The following is a 16540-nucleotide window of genomic DNA, read 5'->3' on the forward strand; positions in this document are numbered from 1 at the left end:
GTTGACGGCTGTGCTGTGTCCCCTTCACGCTAGCTGAAACCCCGGTGTTGCACTGGCAGTGTGCTTGTGTGTGTGACTTGCTCCAAGTCCCAGCCGCGAATGAGCCACTACCTCGCCCGCACCTGGAGACCAAGACACACTGACACTCCAGTCATTACTCATTTAAAATTAAATACCTCAGAGGGATTTTCTCTTAAGTATCTTTGTGCGCTCTATTCGCGGACACTATTCACGGAAAGGAATTTATAAGAGGGTTCTCTCCTAAGAAGCTTTCTGGCATCTATATTTGGCAGAGTGTGAAGCTATTGGCAGCGTGGACACATTGAAGGCACCTGAAGCCCTGTTGCCCCAACATTCAGAAGAGGGCAGAGAGGTGAGGAGAGGCACTGCCAATGCTGTGATCAAATGGCATCTGTCCACACACACCTAAACTGCACAAAATTGTGGGTCACCTGTCTGCACACACACACATATAACAGTTACATTACATTATTGTCATTTAGCAGATGCTCCTACCCAGCGTGACTTACATATGCTACAGTTTTTACATGTTATCCATTTATCCAGCTGAACATTTACTGAGGCAATTGTGGGTTAAGCAACTTGTCCAAGGGTACAACAGCAGTGCCCCATTGGGGAATCAAATCTGAAACCTTTTGGTTTCAAGCCTTGCTCCTTACCACTATGCTACACTGCAGCCCATACACACATACCCATACTGTAGTCATGCATGGGCCACCTGTCCCCAGTTGCAGTGGGTTTTTAAAGCAGGTGTCCCAGAGAAGTAGCTTTTAAAGGTTCCCTTCATTAAAAATTCGGTTTACCCCTGGAAAAAAATGGGCGACGTGTGGGGATAGTGGTGCAGCTTTTAGCAAGAGCAGTGTGAAGTGTAAACCTGTGTACAGTGTAAAAAAGTGTAAAAATGCACCTGTTCCTCTCTGCAGGAATGCTCTCCTGCCTTTGCGCTAGTCAGTATTATCAGGTCGTTTGTCAGCCTCGCTCACTCTAATCTGCTCGCCTCTCCTCGCTGCTCTCCCTCGGGGGTCAGTCAAACGTCCTGGCCAGCACCGAGAGATTACCATCTGCAGTGAATAAACAGCAGGCTTCATCTCTCTGTGGCTTATTTGAGAGTAAAGAGATAAGTGATGCCGAGCCGTTGGAAAGGTCAGGGGCCCTCCCCGTGTCCCCAGCTCTGGAGGGTAAAGTGAGTGGACCACAGAGCGCCGTGCAGAGCCAGCTCACTCTAAACCCCTCCCCTGTCCGCAGGTGGCCACTAGTGGGGATCACTGCTAGTGAGACGCAAAGAAGGGTCAGTAGGTGAGAGAGAGCTGTGGTTGTGGTTCTTTCTACAACTGATCCGTTGACTTCACTCTAACTCTTCCCTGCACCGTATTCAAACCACAGTTCTTCCCTCTGTAAACTCTAATAACTCTTCCTCCTTTTATATGTTTTTCTGTGACATGGTATGACACAGAGCCCAGTGAACATAAGTCTCAAAAAGGGGGGTGCCCAAATTATGGTTTGGGAGACAGTGGAATGCGTATTTTTTAATGAGTAATGAAACTCAGAAATATTCCTGAGAAAATATAAGATCAGAATATTGAACTCAAAGGCTGAAGGATGAGGACGATATGGATGTAAGACTGAAGAAGATGTTAGCGGTCCCCCATGCTCTGAAGTGTTGGCATAACTGGTTAAAGCCTTCCATAACTTTCCTCAATGTCTGTCAGATAGATGGCTTTTTGTGTCTGAGGTCTGAGTACTTGAGAATAAAGAGGACATTAGATGACACATGATGACACAGATGACAGCAACATGAATAATTTAAAATTTTTCCAGGGATTTGAGCACTTTGGTCACCATGTATATTCCCATGATATCCCCATGTTTTAACCACTTCTGAGTAGTAATGGACCATTCAAGCACATAGTGATTGTCAGTGCTAACTTGTCCCCTATGTCCCTGATAATTCTTGAAGATGTTGTCAGTGCTGGTAAATACACCTGGTGGCAAAAAGGGATGGCTCAGTGCTGGCATATGTACCTTCTGGCAGAAAGGGATGGCTCAGTGTTGGTATATGTACCTACTGGCAGAAAGGGATGGCTCGGTGCTGGTATATCTACCTGCTGGCAGAGAGGGATGGCTCAGTGCTGGTATATGTACCTGCTGGCAGACAGGGATGGATAAGTGCTGGTATATGTACCTACTGGCAGAGAAACACCAACTTCAGGATTGGCAGATCAGCATACTATCCTTTGTCAAAGATGTTGCAGATAAATAGCAGTTAGTCCAAGATACCTAATTCATGTAAACTGGATCTGGCACACAATGAGGTAATTACATCATCAGACAGCCTCATTCTAATTGGCTGGCAAAGATCACTTTATGAGGCAAAGGTAGATCCATGCTAATTCAGCCCTTTTAAGCTTCAGCTAATATGAGCTAATCCCTGCCAAATGTAGCCTGGGGTCTGGGAGGAGCGAGGCAGGGGAGGGGGGGGTTTCACTTCATGTAAACCATGGTCTACATCCCCCTTGGTTTCACTCCGGCAGAGTGTCAATCACACAGTTAACAGTGAACGTCAGAGACGCTGGTCATTACAGAAATGCAGTGTCAGATTGTGTAACAGTAACCATGACAACACCGGAGACCCTTAGGTGCAATAGCATCAATTTCATGTTCATGGTGCTCAAGAAGGCAGTTTAATTCTAGCGTGGTGGTGGACAAACGAACGTGCGGTACACATTCTAAAACCATCAGCTACACAGATACTTAGCTGTGCCTCTAAAACAAGCACTCTGTAAAGGAGCAGTAATTTCTTTTCCCTACCACTTTCATGTTAATTACATTTTCCTTCGGGAAGAAGCGCTTCAGTCAGCCTCACGGTTCAGCGGGTGGAGCACCGACCCCAGCTGACAAAGCAAGCTGGCTTTTTTTGGTGTCATTCTAAAGGTAGCACACAGGGACACTACCCACTTGTCATCTCTGATCCTCTTGGTGATACAGTGATCTCCTCATCCCCTGTATAAATAACAGCGATCAGTCCCTTCGTCTGCTGCTTATCCCCATATGTGTCGCAGGGACCCGTCTCATGAGGTCACCATGTTCATTGAGGCAGCCCCTGCAGATTAGCACAGAATGTCCCTGGTGTGCACGCACATGCATATGCACTCGCACACATTCATATACAGCACCAGTCAAAAGTTCAGACACACCTAATTATAATAATGGGAAACATGCATGCATAGACATTTTGATCTATTATTTATGACTTATGCTTAAATGCTTGAAATTGGGTCCTTAGACAAATATAAATAGCGAAGTTGATGCCTACACATGAACACCTTTCCAAATTTTTTTTTTTTTTAATTTGAAGAATCTAATATATAGTACAGTGTATTAATGTGTTTAACACATTTTGGTCACTGCATAATTCCATTTGTGTTATTTCATACTTTCAGTGTCTTTACTATTATTCTAAAATGTGGAACATAGTAATAATAAAGAAAAAACCCTTCTATCAGTAGGTGTGTCCAAACTGGTGAAAGATCTTCATAAAAGATAAGTTGGTGCTGGGGCACTTTAAGGAGCATGGCCCCTCCAATCCCCCTGAACCCCTTTGTCCTGAAATTGCAGCTCATTTCAACTTTTTTCAAAATGATTCATTTCAAATGATTTCAAGTGATTCATCACAAAAACCTCTGCAGTAATATATATTTCAGTACTGCTATTTTGGAATTACTTACCACAACAAAAAATGTGAGGATTGTACTTAGACATAATTCCATGGAAAAAAAGACAATATGGAGTGAACATTCTGACAGGGGGCTCTTGGTAAGTAGTGATATTAAATCTTGAAGCCAGCTTCCAACTACTTTTCCTGTTAGCAGACATGTAGATTAAACTACAAGCACACTCACATCTGTTTCTTGTTAAATACCACCCCTGTATTATAAAAAATGGGAAAATGTTGAATGGTGGTGGTATGGTGGTGGTATGGTCTTGTGCTGCACCTAGACTAAGACTGTTCAGCGTTCAGTTCAGCGTGGATAGCTCCCTTTATGACCATGCCATTATTTCTTGTTATTCACACGCACAATCCTCTGTGTGTTCCAGTGCATGGCAGTAATGTTGTGTCCTTTCAACAAGAACGGTTAAGAGCTGTAATCAAGCGTAGCCCAAAGACAGGTCTAATACCTGTCTCCAATGCTGACAGAGGCCCCTACAGAAGTAATGTGTCTCTCTCACTGTCTCTCTCTCTCCCTCTCTCTTTCACACACACAGCCTCTCTTTCCACCTCTAAAAACAAACACACAAAGTAGGATGCTCACGTGCACCATGCACAAAATGTCACCATTTACGAATGCATAGTGAATGCCAAAAACCTCAGAAAAGGAGTGCTTTTAAATAGTTCTGTATATGTGTGTGTGCCTGTGTGTGTTGGGGGGCAGGGGTCCTGTGACAGGATGATCAGCATAGCCATTCATCCTAATCTTCTTAAAAGACCCTGTTACGTAAACTAGCAGGGAGACTCCAACCTCTGACCTTTACCCATCTCCTCTCTACTGAGAAAAGCTAAGGGGCTTGCTGAGGGTCTGGGTATTGTGAGGTCTCAAAAATACAAGGCAAAGAAACAGTACAGCCCTGCCAAAAAGATATGGCCCAGCAATGTACGTGGGTGGATGGGTCCTATGGTTTCAGTTTTGGAGTGAATCAGTATTGAACAGCAGTGTGAAACAGCAATGAATGTCCTCATTGCCTGTTTTGGCTATGTGTGGAAGAAGTAGAATTCATGCTCATGCTGATTGACTGACAAATTTGGTGTCTCCCTTGGTGTCTCCCTCCCTCTCTCCCTCCCTCCCTCCGCAACAACCAGTTGTAAAACTAGTAATGAAGTTTTATCACTAGGGGACAAAAAAAAGGTAAAGTTTGTCCAGCTCTGGGCTGAAAACAACAGAAAAATTCCACTGTGTTTAAAATTCATTTTAAACTACAGAATGTGTAATCTTAATTGTGAAATTGGATGCCAGCTTCTGGATGCAATGTAATGTTCTCTCCTGGCAGCTGTGTGAGGAAGGCACACATATATACTGCCCCAGATGGTTGAAAAAAGGAGAGGTGGGGCGTGGTGGAGCAGATCAAAACCAGCAATGACTACACAGAATATGGGGTTGTGGCAGAGCAGTCAACTGGTGAAAAAAACACAATTTACTAAGTGTGAGCATGTGTACAATATTTCTAAACAGAGTACGACCACAGTTGTTGACCAGCTGCTGAAGAGCATTGCAAGACCCTTTTGAATGCCCCCCCCCCCACCCCTGCTGCAGGATCACCTAGGATTTAGGTGAACTGGAGCTGATCCCTGATGCAGCACGCAAAGAGCACAGAACCCGGGCTCCCTGCTAGACACTGAGGGAAAGGGTGAGCGGTAAGGCATAGGGAAAAATTGGGAAGGGGAGGGGAGGAATGTAGCTGTTTCCGCTGAAGTGGCAACATATAACCTGTAATGCTTAGTGATACCTTCCTCGCTAACGGGACTGATAAATTAAAGAGCTAGGGATTACCAAGTGTAGCATGTAACAGTTTTTTTCCCTATGACAAAAAAGGAATGCTCTCTAATGCATGTCTATACGGTAAGGTCATTATGACCTATGGCCAGCCACCTTATGTAAAGCACTTTCCTGAAGAGTTTATAACCCAGCCAAGGGATGGGGAGGGCCCTGACGGGATAGTCTAGCATTAGGCAATCTGTGGAGACACAGATCTCTGGTTGTGTGTAAAACCGTACATGCCTGAGCAAATTCATGTGTCAGCACTGTTCATCAAAGCAAACAAACAGACAAAAAAACTGAAATCCTCTAAGCCATCACTCCCTAATCAACATCACCGGCCTTCTCCATCACTCACAAGCCTCTGGCTCATGCAATAAAATGCTTGAATGAAGACGAATTGTGAAGATTATGTGGGCATTTGGCAGATAGTGCATTAAATCATGTAAATATGTGTATAAGTGCGACAGAGAGTGAGTGAGTGAGTGAGAGGAAGAGAGAGAGAGAGAGAGAGAGAGAGGAGAGAGAGAGAGAGAGAGAGAGAGAGCTTAAACAAGCAAAGATTCCATTTCACTGGTAAATTCTAATAGCTACATGATTGAGCGATTTTTACTAAGCATGTTTTCTGGAGTTACATGTCCTGTTTTTTTTTTATGTCAGGACTAATAGGTTCTCAGTAAATGTTGTTTTTCCACATTTAAGTGTGTAAATTATTTGTACAAAATTTGTGAGAAATAAACACAATTTAAGGGAACAGTCAATCCAATATACAAGTCAATAGATCTATTAAAAGCACAATTACATCTATGTCTCTTAATTAACCTGGTTACTTAAGTACTGGTAAAGTTCATACCGATCTGTGGAAATTGAACAAATGGGAAAAAATGGGTGTCAGAGAGAATCTTTACCACTAATTACCACACGATGGAGCCAAATTTCATTCAGAAAGTTCTTTTTCCTGAAACAGGAAACCAACGATGTTAACTCAAAAATATCCAGTCATGTGGTGCAGCGGTAAAGGGCAATGCTTGTAACCTGACGTTTGGCTGTTGAAGATGGGCCGCCGCTGTCAAACTGCTGTTCCAGAATTATCTCAGTAAATATATGGCTGTATAAATGATACATAAAAAATGTAAATTATGGAGTTGCCATGTCTGCTATGTATATTTACGTACATTAATTATTTACATAGTTGATTATTCTTTGCCTGTTTCTTTCAGCTGATGAGCTCCATCCCACATTTTTCATTGATCAGTAAACTCAAAATGTGCCTTATAGGTTATAATTTTCTCTGTCAACTGCATCATGAGCATAAATTGCAATGCTGCTTTTTACACACTTTTAGCTGGTTTTGATACAAAAGTGACTTTAGAAACTCTTAAAGCCTCTGCCTTTAGGGTTGACACAAAAATATCAGAAGCTTAGCACTGATAGGCATTATTAAGGCATTTTTTAAGAGAATGGTAGGGTATTTTCAATTCACGACTTGAATTTCAATTCATTTTTTAAATTGACTGAAATGAAATGGAATCAACCCCAACTATGACAGTCAGTTTTGAACCCAGGCCAATGCACCCATCCTACACTGAAAACAAATGCCATCACAACTCAGACACTCCAGAGCCTGAGGTGCAATAGTTTTAGATATAAAATGGGTTAAACACAAGTTGCGTTAGGGCTTGAATGGTGTTATGCTCACAATCACTGGACTGGGAGTGCCTAGTCTGACACTGTTACTCACTCAACTTGAATGGATACACTCGTGTTCTATTGTGCTGGATATGTAATGTAAACACAGTATCATAAGCCTTTCCTGCTACAGTGCGACAGTTTATTAATTATTACTAACAGTGTTCTCTAGAGCTGTACACATTCGCTGTAAGTTGGAGGTGTGTCCAAATCAAATTAAATGAAGAAAACAAAATGTAGTTGTTAAATATGCAAATAAACATACCTAGTGCTACTGTAAAGGAATTTGGTTCTATGGTGTGGACGTATGGTTTGGTAAAATAAGTTAGCAGAAAGTCAAAGGGTACAAGAACGTCTGCGACTGGATCCAAGAAGGGAGATAAAGTTGAACAGAAAACAGGTCTTTTTAGCAGCTCTCATCAATGTTCACATTTAAGTGCATCTAACGATTATGAGTGTTTTACATACTGCATAGGTCACGACATGGAGGGTCCACTGAAGGTCCTACTGATCCAAAAATAAAAACATTACAAAAATAAAAAACGTATCTTAGAAAATATGAAATTTGCTCTCCATTGGTATTCTGTGCGGCAGTTTATTGTGGGTTAACAGAGAGAAAAGTTAACGGCCTGATAGAGGACATCTATTCCATGAAGCAGAAACCCAAGTGAAACCCTGCCGGCAGCCGCAGTAAACCACTCAGTCAGGCCTCTGGCATCCTCAGAAGTGTCTCTGTTTCTGCTCAACCTCCAGCAGCTTCCTTGATCTGTATGTTAGTCTTCAAAATCATAAATGTATTACTTTAAAATTTTAAATACTCAGTATTCCTCCCATTGAATCAACAGCAGATGTGGGGTTTTTTTCTGGGGGGAGGGGATTTTGTTATGGAGCTTGGGCCATGCCCCACATGGACTTCAGTCTGCGATCAACCACAAAGTGAACGATTGCACATGGTCACAGCAATTGCTCTCCTAAAGCAGGCAGTGGCCTGTTACCACTGCAGGCTGGAAAACCCCCTGTTCTCTCTGAATGCTGACTCTCTGAATATCGCGGACTTGCCTCTGGAATCTTTTCACACTTTGCCCTGGGGCAATCCATCTGGAATTGATCTGAATATGACCGTGTCTGAGTCCTTTGATTCCTGATCACAGTCGCTGCTTTCTGTCTGATCCTCCAGTTTGGTGGCCGTGGGAGCACCGACCTTGAAGCTGTCCCACGAGTCGGCCTTCAGCTCGTCCCGGGCCAACACTTTGCTCTCTTCGTCCTCCTCCACTTTGATGAGGTGCGCCTTCTGATGGATGCCCAGGGAGGTGAGGCTTGCGCAGACCTTGGAGCAGTAGTAGCATTTGTAGCCGTTCACGTGCTTCTCCAGGTGCTTCCTCTCATGGCTCCTCCTGGTGGCGAGGTAGAGGAATCGCTGGGGGCAGAAGGAGCAGCGGAAGCGCCTCCTTGTGTTGGAACTCCTCATAGAGTTGTCCAGGTAGGAGTTGTCCTCCATGCAGCTGCTGCAGATGAAGTCCTCGCGGTCCTGTGACACCTCACCAGGGCGGCGCCGTTTCCCGCATGTGCGACAGCGGTGTACTTTCCCTTCGGGGTGGCAATCCGTCATGTGCTTCTGCAGCCTGGAAAGGCTGGAGAAGGGGTTGTGGCATACTTCACAGGAGTATATGCTCTCCTGGACTCCAGTCCTGATGTCTGCTGTTTTTAAGGGAAAGCTCCCATGCAAACTGTAGCCTTTCTCCAGGCAGGTCTCCATGTCCCCGAAACTTTGACCCATCTCTGTGGGCTTCCTGGGTCGCCCAATTAGTCTGGAACTTTTGCTCCCCCTCCTGCTTCTGGAACTCAACTTCTTTGCCTTCTTTTTCGGTTTGTACGAGTAATACGGACGCCACAGTTTGTCAGCATCATCGCATAAAGTCCCATCTTCGTATGCCTCTGTTTCTTTGGGAGGCTTTCCTTCTGCCCTCAGGCAGGAACCTGAGCTGTTCACGGTCTGCTGTTCCATCTGAGCCGGCCGGCCCCTCCTCTTCCTCGGGAGAAGATTGGAACCTTTGATGCTTCGCCGGACAATTGCCTCGTTACCAATTTTCACTGTGATCTGGCAGAGGGGCGGCACTCGGCTGTCCACAGACGGACCAGGGCACGCCGGCTTGGCGATGTACGTAACAGTTTTCCCTCCAGCAGCAGTTCCAGGCGTGAGTCTGTCTCCGTCTGTAAGAGCACGTGCTGCAGCCGCAAGTTCCTCGAGGCTGTTTGCTGGCCCCAGTGTGCTGGCAGCATCCATCCCAAAGAACGGTAACACATGACCATCGCCGATGGAGCTTCTGACAGCCATGGAGCCTGCTTCCCTGTCGTGTAGCATTTCAGGTGACATCCTGCTGGTTTGCGTCTGGATCGCTGGAAGTCTGTGGTCATGGCTGTTTGTGGATGAACCCTTGTGGCCAGAGTGGAATAAGCTGCTGTCTGAGTCTGTGTCTGGAGGTGTGGGTGTCCTTGCCGCTTGCAGGCAGGCCCACGCTTGAGAACGTGAAGGCTGAATTGGTGCAATCGTCTTTGGTGTGGCCATGAAGGTCACAGGCATTGGGAACAGAGGCTGTCCGATGTGAGCCTCGTCCGTGCTGACCGTGGCTGCACCCTCCCCGAAGGCAGTCGAGGGGGAGCTGGAGCCCAGGGGACCGGAGAATGCTTGGTTGCTGCATTCTGAGAAGGTCTGGCTATATGTCTTGTACCGCCTCTTCTGAAACTTCATGGGAAGGAGTCTGTAGAGTTTGATGGGATACACGCTGCCCTTGAAGCCGCCGTTCGCCGACTTCCTGTTCACTGAAAGCCGGGGGTCGATCCCGTGGAAGGACTTCTGGTGGTTCTTCAGGATGTAGTAGGTCAGGAAGGTCTCCAGGCAGAAGATGCACTGGTAGCGGCGCTCGCCGGTGTGCCAGATCTCGTGCTTGGTGCGGTACTCGGCCAGAGCGAACACCTTGTTGCAGTAGTGGCACGGGTACGCCCTCTGCCACGAGTGCACGTTCTCGTGCCTCCTCAGGCTGGACAGGCTGACGTACGCCCGCTTGCACACGCTGCATGGGTACACCCTCCTCTGGCGCTGTGCCACCCGGACGCTCACTCCGACCTCCCGCAGCGTCTCTGGAAGGTCCACCGTGCGGGGGGCGGAGAAGCTGGGTGAGAGCGTAGGGAGCGCTCTGCCGACAGTGGGGCTGCTCTGGGGCTCTGCGCTATTCGGCCACTCGCCTGCAGAGGGCGCCAGACCCTTGCTGCATACCTGCTCATGGTTGCGGAGTCTTTTTAAGTGTAGGAATTTCCTGTGGCAAAACCTGCAAAACAGAGGGCCTAGGATTCTGTTCCTGTGCCTCTGGACACTGAACGCCTCTGGGTTGGGCTCACTGCGCTGCGCTGGTGCGCTGGGCCTTGCTAATATGGGTGCAGCTGGGGGCTCAGACACTTCTGGGGCTGTGTTTGTGGCCTCTGATGGTTTTGAGGGAGGGGTGCTCTGGGTGTTCAGGTTTGAGGAAGAGGAGCCTGTTGAAGATGCTGGCAGAGCTTCCGTAGCGCCTTGGAGGCCGCCGGCTGTTTGCAGAGGAGTGGGGGGCAAGCCTGGCGCACTTTCATCCAGGCCGCTCCTCAGCCTGTGCCGCTTCTTGAGCGGGCTGCAGCTCTGGCTAACCTGTGGCGTGGGGGTTTTGGGTGTTTGCAGCTGTGTCTGTGCGCCGTCTCCTCCACCGTTTCCCCCACCGTCTCCCGCAGTGCTCTCGCTCGTGCTCCCGTGTTCAGCGGCCCCTTGCGTCAGGTTAACGGCATACGAGTGGTCAGCCAGAGTGTGCAGGCTTTCGCTCTGGGAAGGGGTGGAGCTTGGGGCGGGGCAGTCGGCAGGGGCGCTCCTGTGCTCTGAGGGCCGCTGCCCGTCCCCACGCAGGTCCAGAGGCGAGAAGGGGTCGTTGTTGGCGCCGATCTCTGTGATGGAGAAGGCGTTGGTGATCCGGGGGCTCCGGCTGCTGTTTGACGCTTTCCGCTTGGTCAGGCGAGATCCTGGGGTTAGAGAGGACCTTCTCTGCAAGGAGGCTTGGCTCTGTGTGGCACTGCGTTTCTCGGACACCGACAGCCTCTCCAGAAAGGGGATGCCCAGCCTCTTACCGGCTGCCACCAGAGACCGGACGTCCTCAGAACTGGTCAGCGCGACCTTGGAGCTGTATATGAAATTGAGGATGCGGGCAAACACCTCAGACCTGAGGTCCAGCAGCTCCAGTACCTGGCCAGATGTCCAGACCTCAGGGGTGGAGAGGGCGTTCCGGAAGTATCCGCTGCAGGCGGCCAGCACGTTCCTGTGGGCCCTGAACTTGATGTCCTCCACTACGATGGTGACGTCGCAGAACAGGCCCTTGGCACGCTGCTCGCTCAGGGCACCGAGGAGAACCTGGCTGTGTGCGCTGTCAGTCAGTGCTGCTGAGCTTGGTGAGCACACCAGCGCCATCTGCAGGGAGAGAGCATTCCATTTATTTACTGTGTGTGAGAATGTCCACTCAAACATTACACTGTTATAGACAGGATTGGAAGTGTGCATTATTTAACATCATGTCTGGTTATCTCTTTAAATCCAGGCAGCTGAGAATCTGAGTCATTGAGGACATTTTGATCACAAATTGATTTCATTAAGTGAGTAAACCCATTTTGGTTAAAAGGCAGTATGTCCTGCGGGAAAAAGCATAGATAGGATATTAATAACAGTAAAACATACCAGAAAAACACATCAGAAATTTGCTGCTCTGGCTGATGCAGTGCACAGCATCTTCTGTCTCAGAACAGCTATAATAGAACATGGCTTTAGAAGCTGTATATTCCCACATATTGCTGCATTTTTGTGTAAGCATTTTCCCTCTGTATGTTTTAGCCATTATAATGGTGCCTATTTGTACTGTATGTACACAACTTGTATTGAGCTGCATGAAAAATGTCCACTTCAAATGTTAAGCTATCATGCACTTCATTACCGTAAACACTAAAGAGCACAAAAGCTTAATAACACCAAAAATATTTTAGATTGTTTAACAGGCTAGATGGTGACTTCACGTCTCAGTTGCAAGAGCTAAGCTTTAACAGAAATGTTTCATTTTATCTTATGAAATTTTGTATCATACATTTGTGGTATATATATGTGTGTGTGTGTGTGTGTGTGTGTGTGTGTGTGTGTGCGTGTGTGTGTGAGAGAGAGAGAGTAAATACGCAGATGAATATTGCAAATGTGTCCCACCTGTCTGGCTTTTCGTCGTCACTATAATAATGGTACCACACTGATGCAATAAAGTGAAAAAGTAACAGATTCTGATGGGCAATAGTGATATAAGTTAGCATACTCATTAATCACACAGGCTCAGCAGAGCTAGCAGGTTAAAGGTAAGCTGCTCGCCTCCCCCAACTTCAATCTCACAGGCCTCCACTGGTCTGCACAGAGTTACTCCACGGAAAGTTCTGCCACCTGCTCCGTGAAACCTTACACTTGGCTCTCTGAATAATGGATTGAGACGTCTGAGGCCTGCAGGGCAGGATTTCCTTGAGGATTAAGAGTAGCTGACAGTATTCATCAGATGCGGCCTGTGGACTCTCGTCAAAACTACGGGGGTCGGGGGGCTCTTTGAATGATCCTGACACAGAAATGAGAGGAACTAAATACAGAGCCCAGCCGTCCATCTATTCATACAGACACCTGTCAGGAGACACAAGAGCACAGATCACTGAACAGGGTCACTCCACCTGAAAGGTGTGTTATTACTGAGATTCACTGTCTCTGATAGCACAATATTACTGTACACCTCACCAGCGTTATGCTATAATATACAGTACATCAAGGCCCAAAATATTGCACCTTTTACAAATAAAAGAGACCTAAAATTGGCACTCCTGCCAGAGGAGGCCTTTTTTAAGCTGTTTTATCGCCATTTCTCTGTGAGACAGGACCGCTGTCCGGCTAACACAAGGGAAGGGCGGAGCTTGCCTCACCACTGGCAACAACATTGCCAGCCTCGCCCCGCTGCCTCTGACGGGCCGCTGTTGTTACGGCAACGCGCTATCCGCAGGACTTAATGGGACTCAGCTGAATTGGGGGAGGCCGCGTTAACTGTCCAGGGGTTGGATCCCAGCTGCTCAACACTTTAAAACTGGGTTTGGTTTCAGACCACATATCTGCAGCAAAATGTTGCGTCTGATTTGAGAAACGGGCGTGTTTTCCGCTTTTTACTTTCTAGTTGTTTGTCTAACAAATGTATATTTTTTCAGAAAGACATTTTTTTTCCTGGTTTACGCCTCCAGATGATAAAATGACGGAGACAAAATCTCAGGAATTAACAAAACCCTCCCTGTTCGTTGTTCCCACCAAGCAAGACACTGACAGCACCGCCGATTAGGAGCCATACAAAGAGCAATTAGACTCATCGGAGTAAAACCCCCACAGTTCCGCGCATCTCTCTGTATGGAAACATCTTTCCGCTGTCGAAAAATATTGCCAGACAGACTAGGGTCCTGATTGACATACCTGTGAAATCAGAGAAGAAACTGCGATGGGCAAAGAGCAGCAGAAGAGCGTTGGGCGTACAGCGGGAAAAAAAAAAAAAAACTGGCCTGCCAACAAACACGGGCATGAGATTCGCAGAGCTCTTCCCTGGCACACCGCTGTCCCAGACGCTCTCCCCCCATTGCTCTCTGCCCTGCCCGCCACCCAGACCTGCGCTAAGCATGCGTTCAGAAGGCCGTCAAATATCAGATATCCGTCAATGTTTCTATCCGTCCCTGTCCGTCCGTGTTTGTCCGGCTTCCGTCTGCACGTACGTTTGCATTTCTGGGCGTGTATGCGTCCACGCTGGTGCTTGAAGCATCTGCTCACCAGGACACAGCAGTCAAGTTTGTCTGTGACACGCACTCCCACAGCCACACATACATGCAGGCCTACTGACAGCAAGAAAACTCACTGTGCTGCTGTCAGGTCTTGGTTAAAGAGACAGAGCACCTCCAGGCCCGACAGCCCGTATGACGGGAGAGACAGAACTCACCAAGCCCGCTGTGTGAGAGAAGCAGTGCAGGCCCGATGCAAACAGCTCGACTAACACCCATACACAATCACACACACACGCTCACACAAAAGCTCCACACAATCAGACTGACGCCGTATTTACCCACATTGTGTCCAGTGCTGCGCACAGAGTGAACGCTCCCCGGGTGAGGTGTTGCGTAAGTGACTGAGACCGCGGCCTGCAGAGCCAGGGCCTGCCTAGCTCTCGTCGCCCTGACGACAGGATTACCTTCCTGCTCTTCCTCCCGCGGCCTGCCTCGCTGGGGCTAGGCGTGCGAGAGCGCGGCTGGGGGAGAGAGAGAGAGCGAGAGAGAGAGAGAGAGAGAGAGAGAGAGAGAAAGAGAGAGAGCGAGCGAGAGAGAAGCCTTCTGTCTGCGAGCCTGCCACTGCGCAGCCCAGCGTCTGCTGCATGAAACAGGCCTGTCGCTCCGCCAGGAATCCACCCACCGAGGAAGGGAGGGCAGGCGAGTGAGAGCACGAGCGATAGAGAGAGAGAGAGAGAGAGAGAGAGCGAGAGAGCGAGCGAGCGAGAGCAGAGTCTGTAGGGAAAGGGGTGAAATGTAAACAGCAGCGGTGGCGTGATTTAACCACAGGCCCTTTCTCTATAGCACAGCCCACTCAGAAACTGGAAGGGACTGTGTGTCATTATATAATCCTTTTAATTTTGTCCCTCGGCTGGATTCTTCTCCTCGCACTGTGGGCCTCCCATTTGGGTCATATCTGTCCTGTCTGGAGGGGAAGGTCGTTTGCGCTTTGGGCCGGAAATAGAAACATAATTTTTTCTCCTACTGGTTCGTTCTCAACAGACCCACAAATTTTTTGTTCCTGTTTCTTGTTTTTCAGGCACCTAACTGGTTAGAGTAAGATTGCGCTTACATTTTTTTTACATTTAAGTTCTTTTAAATATGGTCCATGTTTCTTTTTCTATGTAACACTGTTTAAACTACCATGGAATATACTTTATATTGCTACAAGTTTTATTACTTTTTTACATGGCATGTCACCAAAAATAATGCACAGACCACAAATTTGATTGCTTTTCTAAAAAAAATAATTCAGTCACGTAAATCCCCAGAATGAAATTGAAAACCAGATGGCTTTTTCAGTGTCCTAGTTAGCCTTGCTTTTGACATTCCAAAACTTAATTGCCGTTGTTTCACAGTTTATATAGCTGATGAAAACAGATTTAATAAAATAATCAAGCTTACTTAATTTCAGAAGCAACTCTACCTTTTATTTTTTTATTCCAAATAATGAAGTATGTGCTATCACATAACTATTTTTGTTGGCCTTTTAACAAGTGAACCAGTTAAGAAAACATGTTTTGAACTAGGCACAAATTAGCCACTCTCATACCATACTGTTTGAACTCACAGCATATATCCAGGGAGCTACATTTTAGTTTGTCCATCGTAAATTTTACAGTGTTGACTGCAAAAGCCCAGAAGTATGTGTGCATTGGAACAAAAAAAAAAAACAGCACATTTTTTCAGGATGTCTTTTCTGAATGCCTTAGTTACCCATGATCCACTGACAATCTCTCTCTCAATTGACATCCTTTTTGCAAACCACTTTGCTTGCCAAACAGAAGGGTCCTATTTATTCTCCTCTCAAATGCAGGAACAGGGTTTACAGGGGCACCTCTGACAATAGATTTATGTAGGCTACAGCAGGGTACAAAGGTTATGGGGAATTTAAGATATTTTCATGCTGATAACACAATATCGAATATTATTCTTGTTTCATGGAAGTTTCGTACAGCATGTTTTAAATTTCTGTATTCTGTAGTGTAGGCTAACTAATTAACTATTTTGATCCACTCCAACAGATCATGGTGAGTCAGTTATACTATGCATCTCTCGTTGAAGGCCTCAGCATTGGCCACATATAGCAGGAAGATATGTGGTCCGCCACGCTCTCCAGGTTTTCTAGTGCGCATTCTCTCTAAGGGCTGTTATTCTCTTTGCCATGTCGTGAAAGCATTTCAACATCCTGTCTAAACACGGGTCTGGAATCTTGATTGGGCAGTCACACACTGTAGCTTGTTTTGGTTTTGCATACTCATGTCTAATCTCTGAAAAGCTTAAGTCGCCTTAAACTGGTTCGCAGCCTCTCAGCAGGAAGCCTGCTATTTCCATATGAGGTCTTACAATTCTTGTGGTGGTGTCCTGAACTGACTACATAGGTTGTGTGCTATGGCTAATGTGTAGTTCTGGCACAGCCATGCTAACAT

At 46.7% G+C, this 16540-nt stretch overlaps 1 protein-coding gene across 1 annotated transcript; it reads right to left on the reverse strand.

Moving 5' to 3' along the window:
* Positions 1–7329: 7329 nt before the first annotated feature.
* Positions 7330–14717, reverse strand: LOC118796012 (zinc finger and BTB domain-containing protein 38-like). Its single transcript, XM_036554847.1, has 2 exons — positions 14415–14717; positions 7330–11718 (listed from the first exon to the last, which is right to left on the reverse strand). Exon 2 carries the CDS (start codon positions 11716–11718, stop codon positions 8311–8313), a length of 3408 nt encoding a protein of 1135 aa, XP_036410740.1. The 5' UTR covers positions 14415–14717; the 3' UTR covers positions 7330–8310.
* Positions 14718–16540: the final 1823 nt, after the last annotated feature.

Source organism: Megalops cyprinoides, chromosome 20, assembly GCF_013368585.1.
Source record: "Megalops cyprinoides isolate fMegCyp1 chromosome 20, fMegCyp1.pri, whole genome shotgun sequence".
Lineage (NCBI taxonomy): Eukaryota > Metazoa > Chordata > Actinopteri > Elopiformes > Megalopidae > Megalops > Megalops cyprinoides.